General features: G+C 38.3%; 1 protein-coding gene across 3 annotated transcripts in view; it reads left to right on the top strand.

Moving 5' to 3' along the window:
- The window catches only part of Vps8 (VPS8 subunit of CORVET complex), a 231,930-nt gene that overhangs the window by 55,603 nt on the left and 152,252 nt on the right, over window positions 1-24,075 (top strand). For all 3 annotated transcript variants that reach the window (XM_090343220.1, XM_090343238.1, XM_090343229.1), the window contains 7 exons: window positions 6,001-6,081; window positions 9,244-9,414; window positions 13,437-13,511; window positions 14,651-14,686; window positions 15,462-15,552; window positions 15,807-15,853; window positions 16,695-16,784. In XM_090343220.1, coding sequence (XP_090199346.1) covers window positions 6,001-6,081; window positions 9,244-9,414; window positions 13,437-13,511; window positions 14,651-14,686; window positions 15,462-15,552; window positions 15,807-15,853; window positions 16,695-16,784 — 591 coding nt within the window. The remainder of the gene's footprint in view (window positions 1-6,000; window positions 6,082-9,243; window positions 9,415-13,436; window positions 13,512-14,650; window positions 14,687-15,461; window positions 15,553-15,806; window positions 15,854-16,694; window positions 16,785-24,075) is intronic.

The following is a 24,075-nucleotide window of genomic DNA, read 5'->3' on the forward strand; positions in this document are numbered from 1 at the left end:
TCTGTCTCTGTGTGTTTGTTAGATATCATTGAGTACCTATTGGGCTCTATACCTTGATGGGTACAAAAAGCAAATTAAGAATACAACATCATTTTTTATTTCATAGAACATTATATTTCTGTAGTATGCTTATTGCTACTAGAAATAACATTTTCAGTATTGAACTATAATGATGAGGTTTAAAAGTTGGTCTAACCAGGTTTTGGTGGCTCCGACTGTAATCCTAGCTTCTCAGGAGGTTGAGATCTAAGGATCACAGTTTGAAGCCTAGCAGGAAAGTCTGTGACATTCTTGTCTCTCAAATTAACCACCAAAAAGCCAGAAGTGGTTCTGTGGTTCAAGCAGAACCATGATAGAGTGGTTGAGTGTTAGCCTTTTGTAAAAAAAAAAAAAGCTCATTAACAGGGCCCAAGCGCTCACGTGCACACACACACACACACACGGGTCTAAATTAGAGTTCAAAGAGATTAAGGTGATCTAGAGAATTGTGGGCCATTTTATAAGCTCTTGGAGCAGGAGAGAAAATGAAACGTGTTATCTTGTCTCAGGTTTCTTGCTTATTAGTAAGAACAAGGTGGGGACCAGGATTTTGGTCTGTTGGTAGAGAGCTTGCCTAGCATGCATGATTCTTTGGTACCAGATACATAGAAAAAGCTAGAAGTGGTGCTATGGCTCAAGTGGTAGAGCTCTAGCCTTGAGAAAACCCAAGGACAGTGCTCAGGCACTTTCAAGCTCCAGGATAGGCAAAACAAGGCGGCACCACTTTCCCCCCATAATTTCCTCAGCTAGAATTCCAATAGTCACCTGTTAGTTACATTTCTTCTTTCATATGTGCTCCATCACTACATCCTGTTAATTCTATCTCCAAAATCTCATTTTTCCTTTGTGACTCCTCACTTTCATGACTGTTTTCCCATAAAATACCTACTTAAGTTTACCCTGAAGTAGCTTCCCAGCTAGTCTCTGGCCTGAAAGCCTTCATTTATTCGCTCACCTCTGCCTGGAAAGCTCTGTGCACTGTTGGGCTTTGTCCTGCTAATGCTTAACATTGCCTTCCCTGTTCTGAATCATGTTAGTGCTTCCTTTTACTTACATAAAATCTTTTCCTTTGTAGCATTGAACTAGGAATTGAACCTAGGACCTTGTGCTTGTTTGACAAGCTTTCTATTACTTGACCATGACTCCAGCCCACATTTAGGACTTTTAAAATTTCTTTTTTTAAAAAATATTTTTTATTGTAATTAATAAAAGGGTTACATGATATTTGCCAGATAGAAGGTGCATTAATTCACTTACATTGATACCCTTTCACATATCTTGGTCCCCATTACCCTCCCCCCACCACCCACCCCATCATGGTTTTCCCCCTTCCCTATCCAATTTCAAATAGCCAAATACAAATATATCCAATATACCAGATAACAAAGTGAGATACTGTGACAATATGATATAACCAAGGGACAGCAAAAGAGATGAGAGATAACATAGTACATTAAGGACAACAATCATTCATTATATGGCTTTTGTTTCAATATCCTGGAGGTCCTTTCAATTAGTTTCATACTGTATAGCCTTATATATCAAGGTTTTGCTCTATTGCAAATCTCTGCTAGTAGAGCCCAAGGTTTCTACTGATTATGACAAATGAAGGAAACAATTGAGCCTATGTTCCTTTGAGTCTGCCTTACTTCACTTAATATGATTTTTTCTAAGTTTTTCCATTTCCTAACAAATGGGGTGATGTTGTTTTTTCTGACAGCAGCATAGGATTCCATTGTGTACAAATACCACATCTTGTGGATCCACTTATCAACTGAGGGACATCTAGGTTGGTTCCATATCTTTGCTATGGTGAATAATGCTGCAATGAACATCATGGTGCTAGTGGATTTAGTATGTCCTTATTTCTAGACAATTGGGTAAATGCCAAGTAGCAGAATTGCTGGGTCATAGGGGAGCTCTGTGTTTAGCCTTTTGAGGCACTGCCATACTGCTTTCCATAGTGGTTGAACCAGTTTGCACTCCCACCAACAGTGTAGTAGTGGTCCCTCCTGGCCACATCCCCTCCAGCATCTGTTGTTATTAGTTTTCCTGATCTGGCACAAGAACAGGCCTGAAGACCATGGAATAGAAGTGAGGACCCAGATATTAAACCACAGACCTATGGCCACCTAATCTTTGACCAGGGAGCCAAAAAAATAGAATGGAAGAAAGATAGCCTCTTCAACAAGTTGTGCTGGCAGAACTGGTTAAGCACCTGCAGAAAACTAAAGTTGGATCCTTCTTTGTCACCCTGCACTAGAATTAACTCCAAATGGATCAAAGACCTGGAGGTAAAAGCTGACACACTGAAAACTTTACAAGAAGGAATAGGAGATACACTAGGCCTCCTTGGGACAGGTCAAAACTTTCTTTTTCTTTTTTTTTTTATTAAGCATTTTTTTATTGTAATTAGTAAAAGGGTTACATGATATTTGCCAGATAGAAGGTGCATTAATTCACATACATTGATACCCTTTCACATGTCTTGGTACCCATTTCCCTCCTCCCCCCACACCCCCCACCCGTCTTGGTTTTCCCCCCTTCCCTATCAAATTTCAAATATCCAAATACAAATAAATTCAATATATCAGATAACAAAGTGAGATACTATACCAATATGAAATAACCAAGGGACAGCAAATAAGGACCAAGAATCACAACAAATCAGAGAAAGGCTGGATAAATGGGACTGCATTAAACTGCAGAGCTTTTGTACGGCAAAGGACATAGCTAGTAAATTAATTAGGAAGCCTACAGAGTGGGAGAAGATCTTCACCAACCATACAGTGGACAAAGGCCTCATATCTAAAATATATCAACAGCTCAAAAAATTGAATCACTCCAAAACTAATCTCCAAAGTAACAACATCCCATTAAAAAATGGGCCAAAGACTTAAAGAGAGTCTTCTCTGAAGAAGAAACAAAAATGGCCTATGGACACATGAAGAAATGCTCAACATCTCTGGTCATAAAAGAGATGCAAATCAAAACAACTCTAAGATTCCACCTCACTCCAGTTAGAATGGCCAGGATCAGGAAAACTAAAATTTCTTGTCTAATATATTTCTTTTTCACTATTCTGAAAGCTCCATAAATCTAGAGACCCACTCTATTGCCAGCCACCAAGAAATTGTTTCTGCCATGAGGACAAGATCTATATATAATAGATACTTGATACATGTTTATAGAATTTTAACATGGAGAAATCCATGGTAGACAATAAGATTGAAAGTGTGGGATACATTTAAATGAAGGGTTGACAAACCAAAACCTATGGGCCAAATCTGGCTAGCCACATCTGTGGTAAATAAAATTTTAGTGGAACATAGTCATTCATATATTATTTATGATAGTTTTCTTAGTACAGTGATAAAGTTGAATAAGGTGGCAGAGACTACATGATCCACAGAGTCTGAAATATTTATAACGTGGCCCTTTGCAGCGTAATTTGATGACCCCATTAAGTTTGTTAAAGAAATGGATTTCAACGGGTGCTGGTGGCTCACACCTGTAATCCTAGCTACTCTGGAGGCTGAGATCTGAGGATCAAAGTTCAAAGCTAGCCCAGGCACAGAAGAACCTGAGACTTTATCTTCAATTAACCTCTGGAAATCGGGAAGTGGGGCTTGGCACAAGGGTAGGGTGGTAGCCATGAGATGAAGAGCTCAGGGACAGGGCCCAGGATGAGTTCAAGTCCCATGAACCACCAAAAAAAAAAATGGATTTCTAGGGCTAGGCATAGTGGTCCAAGTCTGTAATCCTAGCAGTGTGGGAGTTGAAGATGGGGAGATTTCAGTTTGAGGCCAGTTCAGGCAAAAGTTACCAGGACCTTATCTCAAAATCATGTCAGTGTGGTGGGGCATGTCTGTGGTCCCATTTGTAAGGTTGAAGGGTCATGGTTAAAGTGGGTTCAGGTGTAGCTTGGTCCAAGCATATGACTCTATCTGAAAAGGGTCTCTATAGGAAGCAAGCTCATATATTCATGGCACCTGATTACAAGAAAAAGCATGGCTAACTCTAGAAAACAGTATGGAGGTTCCTCAAAAGACTAAACATAGAGCTTTTCTATGACCCAGCAATCCCACTTCTGAGTATCTACCCAAATATCCAGAAACAAAGCCATACTAAACCTACTAAACAGCATAACTGTTCATCACAGCATTATTCACCATAGCTAAGATATAGAACTAACCCAGGTTCCCCTGAGTAGATGGTATATTTACTTGATGGAATTCTATTCTGCCTCAGAAAAAATCACATTGCCCCATTTGTAAGGAAATGGAAAGACTTGGAAAAAATTAAGTGAAGTAAGCCAGACACACAGAAACATTGGCTCCATGGTTTCTCTTTTTTGTAACAATTAGTATACGTTTAGGATTCTCCTAACAGAGGATCATAATAGCTCAAAAGCTATATACATATCCAAATGTGATCAGGCTCAGCAAAATGAACCTCAGGATATGGAAATAAGAGGTTTATCTTTGTGATTGTTGGTCTTAATGTACCATATGAAGCTATTTCTTTTTTCATCTTTTCCCTTTAAGATTTATCTCATGTTGTTACTGTATCTGACTTTGGTAGTTAGTATAAATGTTTATTGTATTTGAAAATGTGAAGGTAAGGGAAAAACAAGATGAGTGGGAGGGGGTGGGAGGAGGGAAAGAGGAGAAAAACATGGGAAGGGGTAACAATGTTCAAGAAGTAATGTACCTATTACCTCATGAATGTAACTGTAACCCCACACCTCTACATCACCCCAACAATAAAATTTGTAAAAGTATGTCCCTAAATAAAATACTTCTAAATGAAATAAAATAAGACATTAAAACTTTAAAAAAAGAAAAAGCATGGTTAAAAAGTATGTATGTTTGTTCTCTTAATAAGTAAAGGGTTTTTTTTACTTTTTATCTGAAGATTCAAAATTCAGAAATATATCTGTGCCAACAAGACAGAGGCAACATTCAAAAGAGGTGGGAATTGGGGCAAGAGTGTAGGCTCTTCATGGACTTTACAACAATCTTAGAGGAATAAGTAATGCTGACATTGATCTTACTGGTTTATGAAACACGTTGAACATATGCAGCTTATCAAAAATTTTGGTACTTTCTTATTTTCATTTGACAGATGTAGAAAGTAGTAAGTAATCACCCCTGCTCACATAGCTAGAATGATGTAACTCTTGGTCCTGTGTTCGTTCTCTGGGGAAGGTGACTGAAGACAGCACCACGTTAAGTGGTCCTGGGTTTTTTGTTAAGGAATAGAGTAAGGCCAGGTGTAAATGACAGCACTAGGATGCCAAAAGGAATTGAGACTTAAAAAGAAAAAGAGCTAGAACACCAGACAGCTGAATGGGATGTCATGAGTATAATGTGGCCATGTTTATCTTGTGCTTTGTTTCTTCCTCAGTAGAAGTGGAGATAGTAAAAGATAAAGATGATTGAGGATTCTAGCTTTTATAGATAGCCATATGTAAATAAAACGTTGATAGAAAAGCTTCTTTGGGGAACTATCATAGTATCTGAATTCAGAAAAATGTAATTTGTCATTATCATGGCTATTGCTCTTCCTCCTTCCTTCCCTTCTTCCCTCCCTTCTTGTTCCTTCCTCTTCTTTAAGATATGATTCTCACTGTTGCATAGGATTATCTGCTGGGATCCTCCCCTCATAGCCTTCAAGTAACATTTTATTTTTTATTGTTTGGTTTATCACATGTGTTATGACAGAATGAAAATTATAGCATTTACTAATACAACAAGACCACTAGCCATATATGCTTTGGGTTTGGTTACAGATTACAGAGTAAATGGTTGTTTTCATTAATATATTAGTTTCTCTTTCAGTAATTTTGGCTTGTACCAAAGGGGTGGCACTCAACCTCTAGATGATACATAAATCAAATATTTTTTAAAGTCCCTAAGACAGTAGCTAATACTTAGGCTGTTTTTATATCATTGTCAGGTTAAGAGAGATGAATTTGGAGCAATCCATGTTACTAAGCAAAAGCACCTTCATCTGTACTATGATCTCATCAACTTTACTGTGAGTATTTTTCAAATGTTCCCATTTATTTTGTGCACTTGTACTGAACCCAAGGTTTATTAAAATGCCAGAATTTTTACTATGAACCATAACCTTTAGGATCATCTTTCACATTGAATCAAGTCTGAATTTGGTGTGATGCCTCGGAATTTGTTCCTTTCAGCCTGATTTTCTGCTTGGTATTGGCAAAGTTGGTTCAGTGTCTTGATGAGTAGAAGAAAGTTTGGGTTCAAAAGAGTTTAGGTGGATCATCAGAATCATTGTTCTACTTTCTGTGTAGCCACATTTATATTTCTGAGCTTATCTTAAAAGGTTAGGACTTTGTGGTACCTGTTATGGTTGAAAGACTTTGTTATAGCCAAACACTTTGATGATTTTTTTTCTCTATATTACATCTCAGTCCTGAGATGCATTGTGGTTTAAAAGAAAAGATTTCTTTTTGTATCAAATTTTACTTTTCAAAATTTGGAGAGTAATATTCTCACAATATTTCTGGGTAGCTATTGTTACTGGTTTGTGCATATCCGTATGTGTTGTCAGGCACCAGTGACTTATGCCTGTCATCTTAGATACTTTCAGAGTGCTGTTATCTACAGGATCATGGTTTGAAGCCAGCTTGGACAGGAAAATCCATAAGACTGTTTTTTTTTTTACCCCAAAATAACCAGTGAAAAGCCTGAAAGGAATTGGTTCAAGTGTTAGAATGACAGTTGAGCCAGCCACTGAGCCTGACTAGCAGGACGAGTTCAACCCTGGTACTGTCAAAGCAAAAGGACTAAAAAAAAAAAGTGCTTTTTTTTTTCTTCTTTGATTCAATAATATATAATAATTAAGCACATAGATGCTATAGTTAGTATTTCTTTTTAATTTGTGATTCATTAATTTAGTTGCACATTGCATATTGAGATAGTCTTGTTGTGTAGCCTAGGCTAGTCTCAGACAGTTTCTCTGCCTCAGGCTTCCACGTGGTGGGTGTATAGGTTTGCATCACCAAGTCTTGTTCAAATATTACTGTGTTTGTAGGGGTGTGTGTGTGTGTGGGGGGGTGTCGTGTGTATCCCAGTCCTGGGACTTGAACTTAGGGCCTCGACACTGTCCATGAGCTTTATTTGCTCAAGGCTAGTATTCTACCACTTGAGTCACAACTCCAATTCCAGCTTTGTTTTGGAGAGGGCAGTTAATTGGTGATATAAGAGTTTCATAGATTTTGCTTCCTAGGATGGCTTCAAACACTGATCCTCAGATCTCAGCCTACTAAGTAGCTAGGCTTACAGGCATGAGCGACCAAGACCCAGCGTCATATTGCATTTTTAAATCCCCTGATAGACTATTGATTTAGAAATCAGTATCAGTTGTTTCTGTAATCTGAAAACAGAAGTGCTCCAAAATCTAAAACTTTTCTTGTTTGTGCCAAATATGCACTAAAACTTGTTGAGTTTGTGCCAAGTAGAAAATTATACCCGTGACATCATCTAATGAGTTGTAGTCAAAATGCAGGTGCACTGGAATACTGTTTTGTGTGTATAAATCAAATAAATTTTGTGTTTAGATTTAGGTCCCATTTCTAAGATAGTTCATTATATTGTTGCAAACATTTCAAAATTGAAAATAGCCTCAAATCCAAAACTCTCTGGCTCCAAGCATGAACCAGTCTTTTCACGTATAGTGGCTATCATGAAATGTAGTATAAATTTAATGTGTATTAAAAGAACATCCATTTTCATTTAGTTGACTGTTACAACACTATGTAATTAGTCTTTTATAATGTGCAGGAGATCATACAAATAAGTTATAGTGAATATCAGGGAATGTATCATTTTTAGCAACTACCAATTCTAAATTTGTCCAATATTAAAAGTAGGATTGTGGAGTTTTCCAATGTGCCTTTGAAAAGATCTTGTTAAAAATTTATATGTCCTAAATGTCTAGGTTTGAAAAGTTTTATTTTTTCCTTGGAGAAGGATTGATAGTCCTAAAAAAAAAAAAAAAAACTTCACATAAAAATTAGCTTAAGGCTGGGAATCTGGTTTAGTGGTAGAGTGCTTGCCTAGCATGTGCGAAGACCCAGGTTCAATTCCTTGGTACCACATACATAGGGAAAGCCAGAAGTGGTGCTGTGGCTCAATTGATAGGGTTCTAACCTTGAGAAAAAACTCAAGGACAGTACTCAGGCCCTGAGCTCAAGCCCAGGACTGGCAAGAATAAATAAATGAATAAATAAAATATCTTAAGACATAGAAATGATAAATATCTGAGGAAATGTCAGTGCTAGTTTGATCATTATGTACTGTATAAATTTATCAATGTATTATATTGTATCCCATAAACATGTAAAAATATGTCTCAAAAGAGAAAAATTAGAGAATTTTATATCTAATTTGATTTGTCAAAATGACACCACTGAGAAGATTTTTAAAAATTATAAAGTTAAAACTTTTAAAATTGTAGTAAGTGCTTATTAGTGAAAATTATTAAAACACCTCTGTAGAAAGATGAAGAACTCTTCCATTGTTTTTATAGAGGTTTGGAAGGAAATATAATTTTCAAAAAGCTTCTATTTTAAAATATATTGCTTCAGTGTTAACATCTGTCTTTTCACTGGCTAGGTTTGTGATGTTTAATTTGTCCTTTTATCTTGCAAATATTAAAAGTAGAATTTGAAGTTTGAAATCTTGTTAAAAATTCACATGTCCAGGGCTGGCAGCGTAGCATAGGGCTAGGGTGCTTACCTAGCATGCACAAAGACCCACTTCTATTCCTCGGTACCACATACTCAAAAAAGCCAGAAGTGGTGCTGAGGCTCAAGTGGTAGAGCTCTAACCATGAGAAAGCCCAAAGACAGTGCTCAGGCCTTGAGTTCAAGCCCCAGGACTGGCAAAAAAGACAAATCACATGTCCTGTATCTATTACAGTTATTAGTATCTCATACTATCAAAATGCCATTTTAACACTCAAAACTCAGTACTCAGCCTTGGGTTGTCATTATTACTGAGTAATATTATTGAGTATTGAGTATTATTGAGTAATTAATATTGAGATTGTGTTGCTGTATAAAGTATTGAAATGGGTAATGTCCTTAGTGTAATTTAACAGAGGGGCCAGACTTTTATCTTGTCTTGAATAATGACATGGGCCTTACTCCCCTTTTGCCCTGAATTGCAGTGGATAAACTCTCGCACAATTGTCCTGCTAGACAGTGTGGAGAAGCTGCATGTGATTGATCGGCAGACACAGGAGGAACTAGAAACGGTGGAGATCTCAGAAGTTCAGTTGGTCTATAATAGCAGCCACTTTAAGTCACTTGCCACCGGAGGAAATGTTAGCCAGGCCCTGGTAAGAATTATCCTTCATCTCAGCATTGCTATAATAAATTTGACATTTTGTTGTTTTGTTTCATAGATAGGAATCCAAGGGGGTTGTTTTTCTGCCTTGATGAGTTTCTTTACAAGGTGCCAATGTGGATGTTTTTGTAAACATTTAGGAATATAAGCCAAAACAATGATTCTTCTTACCTTTTCTTCAAAAATGTGACTAATGGGCTGGGAGTATGGCCTAGTGGTAGAGTGCTTGCCTAGCATGCATGAAGACCTGGGCTCAATTCCTCTGTTCTATGTACATAGAAAAAGCCAGAAGTTGTGCTGTGGCTCAAGTGGTAGAGTTCTAGCCTTGAGAAAGCCCAAGGACAGTCCTGAATTCAAGCCCCAGGACAGTTAAAAAGAAAAAAGACTAATATAAAGAACTTGAAACTTCCATACTTGTAAAATGAAATTGAAAATTTGTTAGAAACATCTTGTAAAATCTAAACATTGTCATAACTGGTGGTTATTATCCAGGTAGTTTTAAGGGACAAATAATAGCTGGGCACTAGTGGCTCATGCCTATAATCTTAGCTACTCAGGAGGTTGAGATATGAAGATCATGGTTTCAAGCCAAGCCAGGCATGAAAATCTGTGAGACTCTTATCTCCAGTTAACCACCAGACAACCAAAAGTGGTATTATGGCTCAAGTGGTAGGGTGCTAGCCTTGAGCTGAAGCATTCAGGCCCAGAGTTCAAGCCATATGACTGAAAAAAAAAATTGAGGCAGGTGGCCAACACGGCTTTGGAGAGATTTGGCTGATATGGTAACAGCTTGAGCAAGTACAGTACCTCTGGACATGGAACAATACAGATGGCTTTGAGAGAAATAAGGAACCAGGTAATAGATAAAATATAGGAACTTAGAGGGACACAAACAAAAGGTAGTATCCTGGGTCTGGGAGTATGGCCTAGTGGGTAGAGTGCTTGTTTAGCATGCACAGAGACCTGGGTTTGATCCTTCAGTACCTCATACCCATGTACCCAGAAAAAGCCAGAAGTGGTACTGTGGCAAATGGCAGAATGCTAGACTTGAACAAAATGTGTCCAAGGATAGTGCTCAGGCCCTGAGTTCAAGCTGGCTAATCAAGAACTCTACCACTGTCCATACATACATTTGTTCAAGTCTAGCACTCTGCCATTTACCACAGCACAAGTTCTGGCTTTTTCTGGGTATGTAGGTATGTGATACTGAGAAATCGAACCTGGGTCTTTGTGCATGCTAGGCAAGCACTCTACTACTAGGCCAAACTCCTGGCCAAGAGGTAGCATCTTAATGTAAGTTTTATTCTGTTATAAATAACTTCAATAAAGGCCATAGGTAATTTATAATTAAAGACCTTATTTGTGGTCTCAAGTTTTTCTAAAGCATTAATCTTTAGAAGAAAAAGGAGTCCATTCTGGAACATTCCTGGGTAATTTGAAAAAATGAATAATGGTGATCATATAATGAATATATATGGCATGAAGTGTAGGCATTGCTCAAATCTCTCATAACTTCAAAGCATGAAGTATATAGGAAAGTGGGTTCCAGCCCCAGAGTTTGAAAACTAAGGAAATGCAGAATAAGAAATGGTAATGCATCAAAATTCATTAAAGGAATATAATTACTTTTATAGACTTAGAAATTTTCTGTGTCTCAGTACTGTGTTTATTAGAAGTACTAGTAAAGCTAGGTAGTGGTTCACACATATGTTTCTAGCAGCATGGGAGGCAGAGATTGAGATGGTTGTTTTTTGAGGCCATCCCTATTAGAATGTTTTTGAGACCCTCATTTCAACCAATAAAATTTGGTTATGATGGGACATACCTGTAATCTCAGTCATGTAGTTAGTTAGCATCAATAGATCCTGGCTCAGGCTGGCCTGGGCATTAATGGTATTAGACAAATATTGAAAGCAAAAAGGGCTAGAGTCATGCTTAAGTAGTAGAGAACCTGCTTAGCAGGCTTAGACCCAAAATTGAAATGTAACTTAAAGTTACATTGAAGTACCCTTGTATTTTTAGCCAAGATAGAGTAATGAGAGATTGGATTTATTCTTTTACTTAAACTAACAATAACAGCAACAACAAAACAATAGGGGAAAATAGTTCTCATGACCCTGGATATCAGCAATGATGGACAACAATAACTAAACAAGGGACTGATGTTCTAGGCTGTGGCCCAAGGAGGAGGAAGCCAGCTAGAGTATGGAGGATTCTGTGAGTCAAGGAGACAGAGCTGAGATTGCAGTAAAACAGACACAGGCTGAGTTTGTGGGACTGGGTGCTAGGCCCAAGGGAGCACATGAGAGCCCCCCTCCAGTCTTCACCCAACTACTGATCTCAGGGCCAGGGAAAGAGCCATTGGAAAGATTTCAAAGATCTTTACCTAGGCTTCCCTTAAGTTTCTATAACAAGTTAAATATTACTGTAATTGTCATTCGCCACATCTATTTTGGCATATTAGTCAGTGTTAACACGATTAAGCCTTACCTTTCAAAGACGGGGAAAATTGAATGTTACCAGTTTGAAATTTGTTCAGTGTCATACCCATTGTTAGTGGTAGTGTTTGCAACTCAGATTATTAATGTGTCTCATCTATTTTGTCTGGCCTGTGCTGACCTTCATATACTATATTACTTTGTCTTATTTCCTTCTGTGTTTTGTGTTGACATTTATTTCACAGAACATGGAGGTGTCTTTTTCAGTTAACTCTACTCCTGTGAGAAGCACTGAGTCCTTTCATCTAGTAAAATGCAGGTTGCAGTCTTTTTCCTTTAGATTTGTACATTGGCATATTTGTTACTTTTCTACATCATTTTGAACAGTAAGGCTAGTTATACAGGCAGAGAATTGCTTCTTTTCTTTTTAACTTCAATATATTTATTATAAATTGTATTAGTATAATAAAACTTGCAAAATAAAAGTTAAATTTGGATAATTAGATAATAGAAGTTGCTGATTCTGGTGATTTAGTTGTTTAATCTCTCTGTCTCTGTCTCTGTCTCTTTTTTTTTCTTTTTGTGATGGTCCTGGGGTTTAAACTCAGGGCCAGGGTGTTATCCCCAAGCTGTTTTGCTCGAGGTTGGCTCTCTACCACATGAGCTATAGTTCTGCTTCTGGTTTTATTGTTAGTTAATTGAGTGTAAGAATCTCACAGAGTTTTCTGCCTGAGTTGGCTTTTTTTTTTTTTTTTTTTTTAATCTGTTAGTCATGGGCTTGAACTCTGGGCCTGGGCACTGTTCTTAAGCTCTTCAGCTCAAGGCTAGCGCTCTACCACTTTGAGACACAGCACCACTTCCAGTTTTCTGGTGTTAATTGGAGATAAGTCTCACAGGCTACCTTGCCAGGTCTGGCTTTGAACTATGATCCTAAGATCTTAGCCTCCTGAGTAGCTAGGATTGGAGGCATGAGCCACCAGTGCCCAGCTTGTTTAACTTTAGTATTTAAATCTGTGAAAAGATTTAATCTGTGTAGAAGATGTTACAATTTAATCTGTCCATTTATATGTGTAGTGCATCCTGATCAGAGTCACTCCTTGGACTTTGTCTTTTCTGTTGCTTCCACTGTCAGGTTGACAGTAGATCAGCATTTTATGCCCACTACCGAGATGAAACTATGTTAGTTTACAGTGTTCTGTTGTTCACATTCCTTTTTTATTTCCTCCTCCTCTTCCTCCTCCTCCTCCTCCTCTTCCTCCTCCTCTTCCTCCTCTTCTTCCTCCTCCTCTTCCTCCTCTTCCTCCTCCTCCTCTTCCTCCTCTTCCTCTTCCTCATGGTGGTTGTGGAGTTTGAATTCAGGGCTTTACACTTGATTGGCTTGCTTGCTTGACTGGCTTTCTACTACCTGTGCCATGCCTCCAACTTGCCTTTTTGCTGGTTATTTTGGAGACAAACTTTTTCTGACTAGCCTCAAACTGTTATCTTCCACATCTCAGCCTATAGCTGACATTATTTGTGGTGACTTCTAATACATACAATTTTTATGTATTTTTATCTTATTTCTTTATTCTTACAGGCTTTGGTTGGAGAGAAGGCTTGTTATCAATCCATCAGTAGCTATGCTGGTCAGATCTTTTATTTGGGGACAAAAGTAAGTTCTTATATTGTGTGTTTGTATGTATCAGGATAGTTGGGGCTGAAGGAGGAAGCAGGCACTGAATAATGATCATTAATGATCCAAAACTTGTAAGTCAAGTGATTAATTATTATTATTTAATTACTTTCCTCCACTGCTTTTTTTTTTTTGCCAGTCTTGGGCTTGAGCTCAGGGCCTGAGCACTGTCCTTGGGTTTTTCTCAAAGCTTGAGTCACAGCACTACTTCCGGCTTTTTCTATGTATTTGGTACCAAGGAATTGAACCTGGGTCTTCATGAATGCTAGGCAAGCACTTTAACCACTAGGCCAAACTCCCGGCCCCTCCACTGCTTTTTTTATTTTAATTAGGTGCTAATAATATACTTTTTAAAATTTAGGAATATACATGCATAACCTTCTTTTTATATTTATTTTAATGACCAGGATGGTAGTTAATTAAATATATGTACAGGTGATCTTTTTATCAAATCAGCTTAGGCTGTATTAAGGAATTTGACTTAGAATAGAATGATTTTTTTTTTGCGGTCATGGGGCTTGAACTCTGGGCCTGGGCACTATCCCTGAGCTCTTTAGCTCAAGGCTAATACTCTACCACATTGAGCCACAGTACCACTTCCGATTTTCTGGTGGTTAATTGGAGTTAAGAGTCTCATGGACTTTCATGCCTGGGCTGGCTTTGAACTGTGATCCTCAGATCTCAGCCTCCTGAATAGCTAGGATTGCAGGCATGAGCCACCTGCATCCAGCAAGCTACAAACTTTATCAATTTGTTCGTTTGTTACTTATTTTCCTTTGTTACTCAGTTTTTATTTTAAAATGGAGAAACTACTTCTTCATTATTAAAATTCTACTGAAATATTGCCAGTATCTCATAATTACCTGCATAAGGAGTGGACTTGGGTTTTCCCTGTTTGTTTCATGGAGTTAAGTCTTACTTTGCCTGTAGGCTTACTAACCTTTTAATGTTAGCTTGATTTACTTGTCAGTGTGGGTGCTTGAAGACTTTCAAATTCCAAGATAGTACTTCCAGAAATAACTAAAATAATTTTTACATAGAGATCTAAAGTTGGGGCAAATGTGTTTCCCAAACAAGTCTGTTAAAGATCATTTTCATTTCCTTCCTTTGTTTTCCAGTCTGTGTATGTGATGATGCTGAGGAGCTGGAGAGAGGTGAGTTCAAAATAATCCTACATGTTATAATTACTGTATTTATAGAATTTATATGTTTTTACTTTGATGTTGCTGAAGATTATTTGGATTGGTACTATATGTATTAGCAGATTCAAAATAATAGTAGCTCAAGATTTCTGAGTCATGAAACACTCTGGAGGTAGGAAGTCCATAGCTAGAACAGGAGCTCCATAGTTTTAAAGATGTCACTATCTCGCATCCGAATTCTAGTCTCAAGGTCATTTTGTAGTCAAGTATGATTGTTTGAACTCCAACTGTTAACTCTGCATTTCAAGCAGGAGGAAACAGACACTAAAGGCTAGCTCTTACCTTTTTAAGGTAACATCACCAAAATATCAGATGATACTTGCAATTATCATTGACCAGAGTTTAGTTACATTGTGCCAAGTTCTGGTTCAGAACTCTTAGGAAATTTTGTGTTAACTAATGGTGTGTTACTGGCTCCAGAAAACTTGGGTTTGTTATTAACTGGATATTGTGATAAATAATTATTTTTTTGGTTGTTTCTCCCTTTCATATTTAGGCCCCGTTAGTCCAACTAGGCTTTACGGTCATAGTATTCATTGCTTTAAGGAAACATCCCTTTATAATCTGGCCAGAGAAAGTCCCAATGTTGAAATAATGTTTCAGTGCCATTGAAATAATTTTAGTACCAAGATATCCAATTCTAGAAAGATAGCAAGCAGATAGAGGGAATTATGACTGGTAGTTGGGCAGGTAGAGAAGTCTGGCTTGTTTCATTTGTTCATTTTAGAGAGTGGATCATCTCCTGAAACAAGATTGTCTTACAGAAGCCTTGGCTCTGGCATGGTCTTTCCATGAAGGAAAAGCCAAAGCAGTGGTAGGTAAGTAAATATAGAGTATAGAAATTGACAGGCCACTTTTGAAAATTCTTTTATAAAGAAAATTTATGAGAATTAAGAGGCACACTAATGTGCTTCTGCTCCAGTGGATGTGGGGTGCCCTGTTACCTAACATTTGATCCTAAGGCTTATTAGAGTTCATCTGTAGTTAGTATAGGCAACCAAGAGAAGATGAGAATTCCAGCTTCTGTTCTGAAGCTGTACAATGTTTCATGATGGACTGTGTGTCTCTGCAGGGCTATCTGGAGATGCCAGTAAAAGAAAAGCTGTTGTTGCTGATCGGGTAAGTATTTTAATGGGCTAGGATGCAGTACAGATTTGTTTTCATGTTTGCTAATATCTTTGGACAGGCCTGGAAAATCATGGAGACAGAATATAAAAATAGGTCATATTATAATTATTTGATATCACTGTGAATGCTTTCTAAATTTCCTTCTTATCACTTTTCTATACTCCCCTTTCACTCTCCTGGAAAGGTAAGAAAATAGTATAATGTCGCCAAAAAGACAGCAGAAAAGTGGAGGAAATGCTAGGGATTCATGAATGGCTTGCTCTGTTAGAGAAAAAAAATACAGAGGAAGAGCCAGGTGTGGTGGCTCCTGCCTGTAATCATAGCTACTCAGGAGGCTGAGATCTGAGAATCATAGTTCAAAGCCAGCCCGGGCACTAAAGAACCTGAGATTCTTATCTCCAATTAACCTCTGAAAAACGGGAAGTGGGACTTGGCTCAAGGGTAAGGTGCTAGCATTGAGCTGAAGAGCTCAGGGACAGCACCCAGGCCAAGTTCAAGCCCTATGACCCACAAAACAACAACAACAACAAAAAACTAGGGAGGAAGATTATTGAAAACTTAATTCCAGTTTTTCATTTCCAAAGCAATATACTATGGAGGTCTAGAGCATAGAGATATTTCATAAGAAAGAACAAATTTAGTTCTGGCCTTAAGGCTGAAAGAAAGGCTAGGATTAAAAATAATTTAGGAAATAAAGCCACTAAAATCTCAAATGGTAGTTTTACTATAACATTGAAGCCTGATTTGGTATTATTTAGAAGGGCCACACCCTAAATATTTAAAAAATTTAGATATATATTTTGATTTCAAACCAAAGTTGTTTTCTTTACAGATGGTTGAAATCCTATTCCATTATGCAGATAGAGCTCTGAAAAAGTGCCCAGACCAAGGAAAGATCCAAGTAATGGAGCAGCATTTCCAGGTACAATTTGTAATAAGACAGTGCTAGGAACAGGCTGAGTCCTGGGCTTTCATATAGCTTGAGAATGTGACTTCTGTGTCTTAGTTAACATCTTTTTATATGCAAAGCTTTATTTCAAAAGCTTCGGAGACACTCTGCATGGTTGATTTTTCAGGAAGTAGTCATAGGCTGCAGAGTTGCTTGGTGCTTAACTACTTAGTGCTTTGTGGAAGGAAAGGATGTGTGGATGAGAGGACACATCTGTGAGTTAACACCTGCCAGCGGGTAACACCTTGTTAATGACTAACATTTACGTTAAGTAGGGTAGTTAGTACCTTAGTATGTCTGCTGAGGTTTAAATTTAGTTCTCCTGGAAGCACCTGTGACTCCAGAATAGCTCAGTTACAAATATACATGATCTATAAAATATGCTGATTGCAGATGTTTAGTTACCTTGGAACTTAATGAAAATGAAAGCCACTTTGAAGATAGGCATATTTATTTTCCAAGTTTTCCTATTGCAGTTATCTCCAGTTATATTGGCTGCAAACCTCTAGTTCTTCATTCTGATCCATGCTAGGGAAGTACTATACCACTGTACTACATCTCAACCCAAGCCACCTTCTCTAAATGAAAAGAACAGCAAACTTTCTAAGACGAGTTGGATGGTAAATGTTAGGCTTTGTGAGTTACAAATGGTCTCTGACATTTAATCTTGTTGGTTTTTCTGTGCGTGTGTTTCTGTGTGTGTGTGTGTGTGTGTGTGTGTGTGTGTGTGTGTGTGTGTGTGTGTGTGTGTGTGTTTCTTTGTGCTAAAGATTTAACCCAGTTACTTGCTCATGCTAGGCATACATTCTGCTTTGAGCTATTCAAGTCTTTTAAAATGTAACATTTCAAAAATGTAATATTCTTCGCTGAGCGCCAGTGGCTCATACTTGTAATCCTAGCCACTAAGAAAGCTGAGATCTGAAGATCATGGTTCAAAGCCAGCACAGGCAGAAAAGTCCCCATGAGACCTATCTCCAAAAAGCTGGGTTTAACCCAAAAGCTGGAAGTGGCACTGTGGCTCAAAGTGGTAGAGCACTAGTCTTGAGAAAGCTCAAAGACAGTGTCCAGGCTCTGACTTCAAGCCCCACGACTACCCAAAAGAAAAAACCTGTTCGTAGTTGTAAACCATATAGAAACAATTTATGGACAGGATTTGACCCTTGTGCTAAAATGGCTAATTCTCTCTCTCTCTCTCTCTCTCTCTCTCTCTCTCTCTCTCTCTCTCTCTCTCTCTCTCTCTCTCTCTCTCTCTCTCTCCTCTCTCTCCCCTCTCTCTCTCTCTTCTCTCTTCTCTCTCTCTCTCTCTCTCTCTCTCTCTCTCTCTCTCTCTCTCTCTCTCTCTCTCTCTCCTCTCTCTCTCTCTCTCTCTCCTCTCTCTCTCTCTCCTCTCTCTCCTCTCTCTCTCTCCTCTCTCTCCTCTCTCCTCTCTCCTCCTCCTCTCTCCTCTCTCTCTCTCTCTCTCGTGGCTATATATACTAGCCACCAAGTAGTAATGACTAAAATACATAAGGTTTTTGCAACCTTAAAGTTTAGGATATAGTTCATTTTTTTTCTTATATGTTAATGGAAATATTTAGAAGGAATTTAAGATTTTGAAGTTCTGAGGAGCAGGTACCAATCCTGTTTTTACACTTCCATTAGATGCTCTTTAGCTTAGAGCACAAGTATAGATAGAGTAATTAAGAGTTGGCTGGATCAATTTATATGGCTTATTAGTGGACAGTTTCTATTAGTTTACTGTAGAACAAACATAATAAATTTGTGTAATTGCCTTTTAAAAGGAATGTGAGGAGGGGCAGGAGTTTGGCCTAGTGGTAGAGTGCCTAACCCCCAAAAAGTAAAGGAATGTGAGGATACTATATTCATGAAGTACCCATAACATTTTCTCTGTGTGTGTGTGTGTGTGTGTGTGTGTGTGTGTGTGTGTGTGTGTGTGTGTGTGTGTGTGTGTTGTGTGTGTGTGTGTGTGTGTGTGTGTGTGTGTATGTGGTGTCTTTTATTCCTTTTTTTCCCCCATAACTCTTCTCTCTCCCTTTCTTCCTTCCTTCCTTCCTGCCTTCCTTCCTGCCTTCCTGCCTTCCTGCCTTCCTGCTTTCCTGCCTTCCTGCCCTCCCTCCTTCCTCCCTCCCTCCCTCCTTCGCCAGTCCTGGAGCTTGAACTCAAGGACTTGAGCTCTGTCCCTGAGCCTCTCTGCTTCAGTCCAGCATTCTACCACTTGAGCCACAGTGCCCACTTACAGCTTTTCTGTTTATGTGGTACTGAGAAATCGAACCCAGGGTTTTCATGCATAGTAGGCAAGCACTCTACCACTAAGCCACTCAGCTTCCTTTTTTATTTCTTTAAAAAAAAAATTCATTGTTGGGGCCGGGAGTTTGGCCTAGTGGTAGAGTGCTTGCCTAGCATGAACGAAGACCTGGGTTCAATTCTCAGTACCGCATACATAGAAAAAGCCAGAAGTGGTGCTGTGGCTCAAGTGGTATAACGCTAGCCTAGAGGAAAGCCAAGGACAGTGCTCAGGGCCTGAGTTCAAGCCCCAGGACTGGCTACATAAATAAATTCTTTGTTACTATGAAGGTGATATTCAGAGCGGTTAGTTATGTGTCAAGTAATGAGTACATTTCTATCACTTCTTCCTTCATTTTCTGTAAGTTTTTCTCTCTAGACCTCCTTCCCCGACAAGTTTTTATAGTTCATTTTCAACATAATGTCTAGTGAGTATCACTGCTGCACTTGTTCACCCCATTGTTCCACCATTTCTGTGCTCTCCTTTACCCTCATCAAAACCGATAAACTTACATACAAGATAAAAGGTTCAGAAGTCAAAAACAGCAACAAGGGAGAAAAAATGAAAACCAAAGGGAAAAATAACAAAAAAAGCCCTCATTTCCATTTCTTGGAGTTCATTTCAGTAACCTCATTTTATATTATCATATGCTGCACATAGTTATTGAGTGATCCTCTATTACCTATTTGTGATCCTCTCTGCATTTTATTTTATTTTTTGCCAGTCCTGGGGCTTGAACTCAGGGCCTAAGTACTGTCATTGGGCTTTCTTAAGGCCAGTGCTCTATCATTTGAGCCACAGCACCACTTCCGGCTTTTTCCGTGTGTATCGACCGAGGAATTGAACCTAGGGCTTCATGCATGCTAGGCAAGCACTCTACTAGGCCTGCATTTTATTTCATTAAAGCATTTACCTATATTCTCCATTATCCTCATGACTGAAATAGATATGTCAGTACTGAATAGATAAATAAATACAAATTAGATTTACAGCTATGTAAGCATTCTCCTGAAGGATATGCTTTGTTAGGTTAGTATTAATTTTAAGTTAGTACTCTTTTTCTTGACCAAGTGTCTATTTCATTGACTTGAATGAAAATTTAGTGCCTGGTCTGTCAGATTTAGATAGCACTAGGAATTAAGGTTTAAAATCATCTTGACAAGAAAATACATTCATAATCACTATGGATAAAACTTAGCAAGGATAAGCATCAAGACTTACACTTGATTCAGAGAATTTTATGGTATTAGATTGGTAAATTCCAGCTGCAAAGATTGAGAGCATAATAAATTTATTTGCCACAAACTTACTGTCAGCCCCTAGTGTGGTAAAGATGAGATGAAGGATCAGATAAAGTAGTTTTTTGGACCTCAAAAGTGTTTTCTGAGAGGTGACAAAGGTACACCCCACAACTGTAATAATAGGTTTAAAAATAGTTTTTAAAAATTGGGGTGTTTAATCTGCAGAGAAAGTAACATACCTCTTTATATATGATTTATTGTTTCAAAGGGAAGCCTAATGTAAGTAAGGAATTAGGACAAGGCGCCGGCCTGGTTATGCATGCTTGTAATCCCAGCACCAAGAGACTGAGGCGGAAGAGTCATGCATTCAAGGCCAGCCTGGTAGCTGTTCCTGGGAACATAGGTAACTACCAATCTAGTTTCTTGAAAATTCTTAAAACAGGTTTATACTGAGAATTTTTGTTTCACCAGCAGGTGGCACTTGTGCCCTCTGCCTCATTTATCTCTATCTTTGGTGATTTCCCTTTGGTCAAAATATCTAATACTCTTCAGCTCTCAAACATCAGTTCCCCAAACATCAGTCAGTATTTTATCCTATCTCTATTATAGACAATAACTTGTATTTTGTGATATTGTTGCCTTTTATGTATTTAAGAAAAACATTTAACCCATAAATGTATCTTATTTGTCTGATAGCTAGTGGGATAAAAGAATTACAATGTCTAGCTTAGACCCTCCTGTTCTTGTTTTGCCACATCTACTTTTATATGTGTACAAATACTTTCCATTTTTAAGGTCTTTAAACAGAAAAAAACAAACTTCCATTTTTAAGGTCTTTAAACAGAAAAAAACAAACAACAACAACAAAAAGGTTCTTTATCCCTACCATTCCTATTATCTTTGTGTCTCCTGTTTGAACTTAAACAGAATCACAAACCTGGAAAACATTGTCCTGTTCTGCTCTGTCACATCCTGTAACCCCTGCCTACCCTTCTTCCATGTCTATAAGTTAAGCAGTCCTTTGGATTCCTTATCCTTCTGGTCCACACCACCATGCAGTATATGAATGACTCCTTGAAACAGTTGCTTTTGGCTTTTCTGCTACCATACTTTCTAGTGCTTCTCTGTCTGTTTGGCTTTTATTGGATTTCTCTCCTCCTCCTCCTCCTCCTCCTCCTCCTCCTCCTCCTCCTCCTCCCCCTCCTCCTCCTCCCCCTCCTCCTCCTCCTCCTCCTCCTCCTCCTCCTCCTCCTCCTCCTCCTCTTCTTGTCTACTTAGTAAATGTTAGAATTTTTTACAATGCCTTTATTTCCTATTTTTGTATTAGTCTCTCTGAGAAAGAGAGAGAGAGCGAGCGAGCTTGAGAGCTTCAAAAATTTTTTGAGAGTATTTGTTAATTAATGCCTTTGTGTGAGAATTCTGAATCAGACTCTCTGGGATTGGCATCTAAGAGTTGTAGCCAGCCCCTAGACAATTCCTAAGCACACTAAAGTCTAAGTATCATTGCTTTACATTCTCTTCCTAAGCAATAGAGAAAAATGACTGATTAGCTCAAGTCCTGAGATTTGTGTAGCTGGTTGCCCATTTACATCTATGCTTGGATTTTTTTTTTTTTTGAGGCAGGGACAGTCCTGGGTCCTGAACTCAAGGCCTGGGTACTATCTGTGAGAGTTTTTATTCCCCCTTAAGGCTAGAGTTCCACCACTTGAGGCACAGCTCCGTTCTGGCTTTTGGATGGTTAATTGGAGATAAGTCTTATAGAGTTCTGTTTTGTTTGCCTTGGCTGGCTTTTAACCATGATCCTCAGATCTCAGCTTCCTGAAGGACTTTGATTATAGGCATGAACCACTGGCATCTGGCTCTGAATTCTTTATAGGTACCTCAGAGTTAGAATAATTCTCCCCTAATACCTTTTGCTGGGACCCTTATTTTAGTGAATGACTGACTGTACTCTCCACCTAAAGCAAGGAGTGATTTTTTTTATTATTTAAAAAACTTTAAATTCTTAAAAATTTATTGTTATTATAAAAGTTACAGCTTTATGTAACTTTTAGGTTACATTCTTTTAGATAGGTTACAGTATGTAAGTCAGGTAAATAGTACATTCTTCTTCTACTTCTACTTTTCTAATTTTCTACTCTTTTCTACTTTTCTACTTTTCTTCTTTTCTACTTTTCTACTTTTCTACCTTTCTACTCTTTTCTACTTTTCTTCTTTTCTACTCTTTTCTACTAACTTTTCTACTTTTCTACTTTTACTTCTACTTCTTCTTCTTCTACTTCTACTTCTTCTGTCCCGGGACTTAAACTCAGGCCTGGATTCTGTCCCTGAGCCTCTTTGTACTCAAGATAAGACTAGGGCTCTACCACTTGAGCCATAGTGTCCCTTCTGGCTTTTTCTGGGTAGTTTATTGGAGATTAGAGTCTCTCAAGCTTTCCTGCCCAGGCTGGCTTCAAATGGCAGTCCTCAGATCTCAGCCCTTCTGAGTAGTTAGGATTATAGGCCTGGTGCCTGCCTCAGAGTACATTTCTCTTGGAGCAATGTCACCCTTCCTTCACTAAGGGAATGATTCTTATCTCACTAAGCAAGATTCTTGTCTTTCATTTATTCCTGTCCATTATCTCTTCTGATTGTTTCTGCAGTTTGAATCCTGCCTTCTTTTTTGCCACTAACTTAGATTCTATAACTATCAGCTCTCTTAGTGTATTACAGTAGCCTCTTTATTGGGCTCCCTGAACCTATTCTTACTGTCCTTTATTCTGTTTTCCACATATAGCAGCCAGAGAGAATTGCATATCAGTGTAGATATGATGCTCCCTGATGTTAAAATATTTTGAGAACTTCCCTTTGTTCCTTGAGTAAGACTAAATTCTTTCTTTCTCTCTCTCTCTCCCTCTCTCCCTCCCTCTCTCCCCCTCTCCCCTTCTCTCTTTCTTTCTCTCTCTCTCCCTCTCTCTCCCTCTCCCAAAACACTTTCTAAGGCCTTGCACATTATATCATTACATGACTGCCTCTAATTCTCTATATTCCTACTGTTCAAGAGTGGTACCAAGGATTCAAACTCTGGGCTTTGTGCGTGCTAGGCAAGTATTCTACCACTAGGCCACATTCCTGGCCCCCATGTCTTGATTTTTAAAATTTTTGTTGCTGCTATACCCCAGCATCTAACTTAGTGTTCTTGATAAATATGTGTTGAGGAGAGTTTACAGTATACAAGCTGTGTTGTGTACACTTATTACCTTGGAAGTATGTCTTAACCTAACTCAATAAGGTTTGACCTGGGAGCAGATATTGGATTGTACCTACAACATGGCTGGCCTTGTGTGTTGTGTACCCAATGACTGTCTTATTTAAATTCTTATACCTGAGGACAATTATTATTACTCCAATATTGCAGATGGGTAAATAAGTACATAGAGAAGGTGAGTAACTTGCTCAAAACTTGCTCTACAGAATTAGTGGAGGTGTGCCTCACATGCTAAAGCACCAGCATTGAGTAAAAAAGCTAAGGAACAGTTCCCCAGTTCAAGCCTTCGTATTGGACTAAAACAATTTTTTTCAATAATTATCATAGAATTGAGAAGGCACTGAGGTTGTCTGGATCAGGAACCTTACCCCACACTCTACTACATTTTATCCAAAATTTTCTTCAGTAATCTCAGACCACTATACTGTTATGTACACTACTTTGAAATAGATTTACTAAGTGATATATATGATTTTGGAAGATAATGAAGTA

This window comes from Megascapheus bottae, chromosome 1, assembly GCF_031878675.1.
Source record: "Megascapheus bottae isolate mThoBot1 chromosome 1, mThoBot2.hap1, whole genome shotgun sequence".
In the NCBI taxonomy this organism is placed as follows: Eukaryota; Metazoa; Chordata; class Mammalia; order Rodentia; family Geomyidae; genus Megascapheus; species Megascapheus bottae.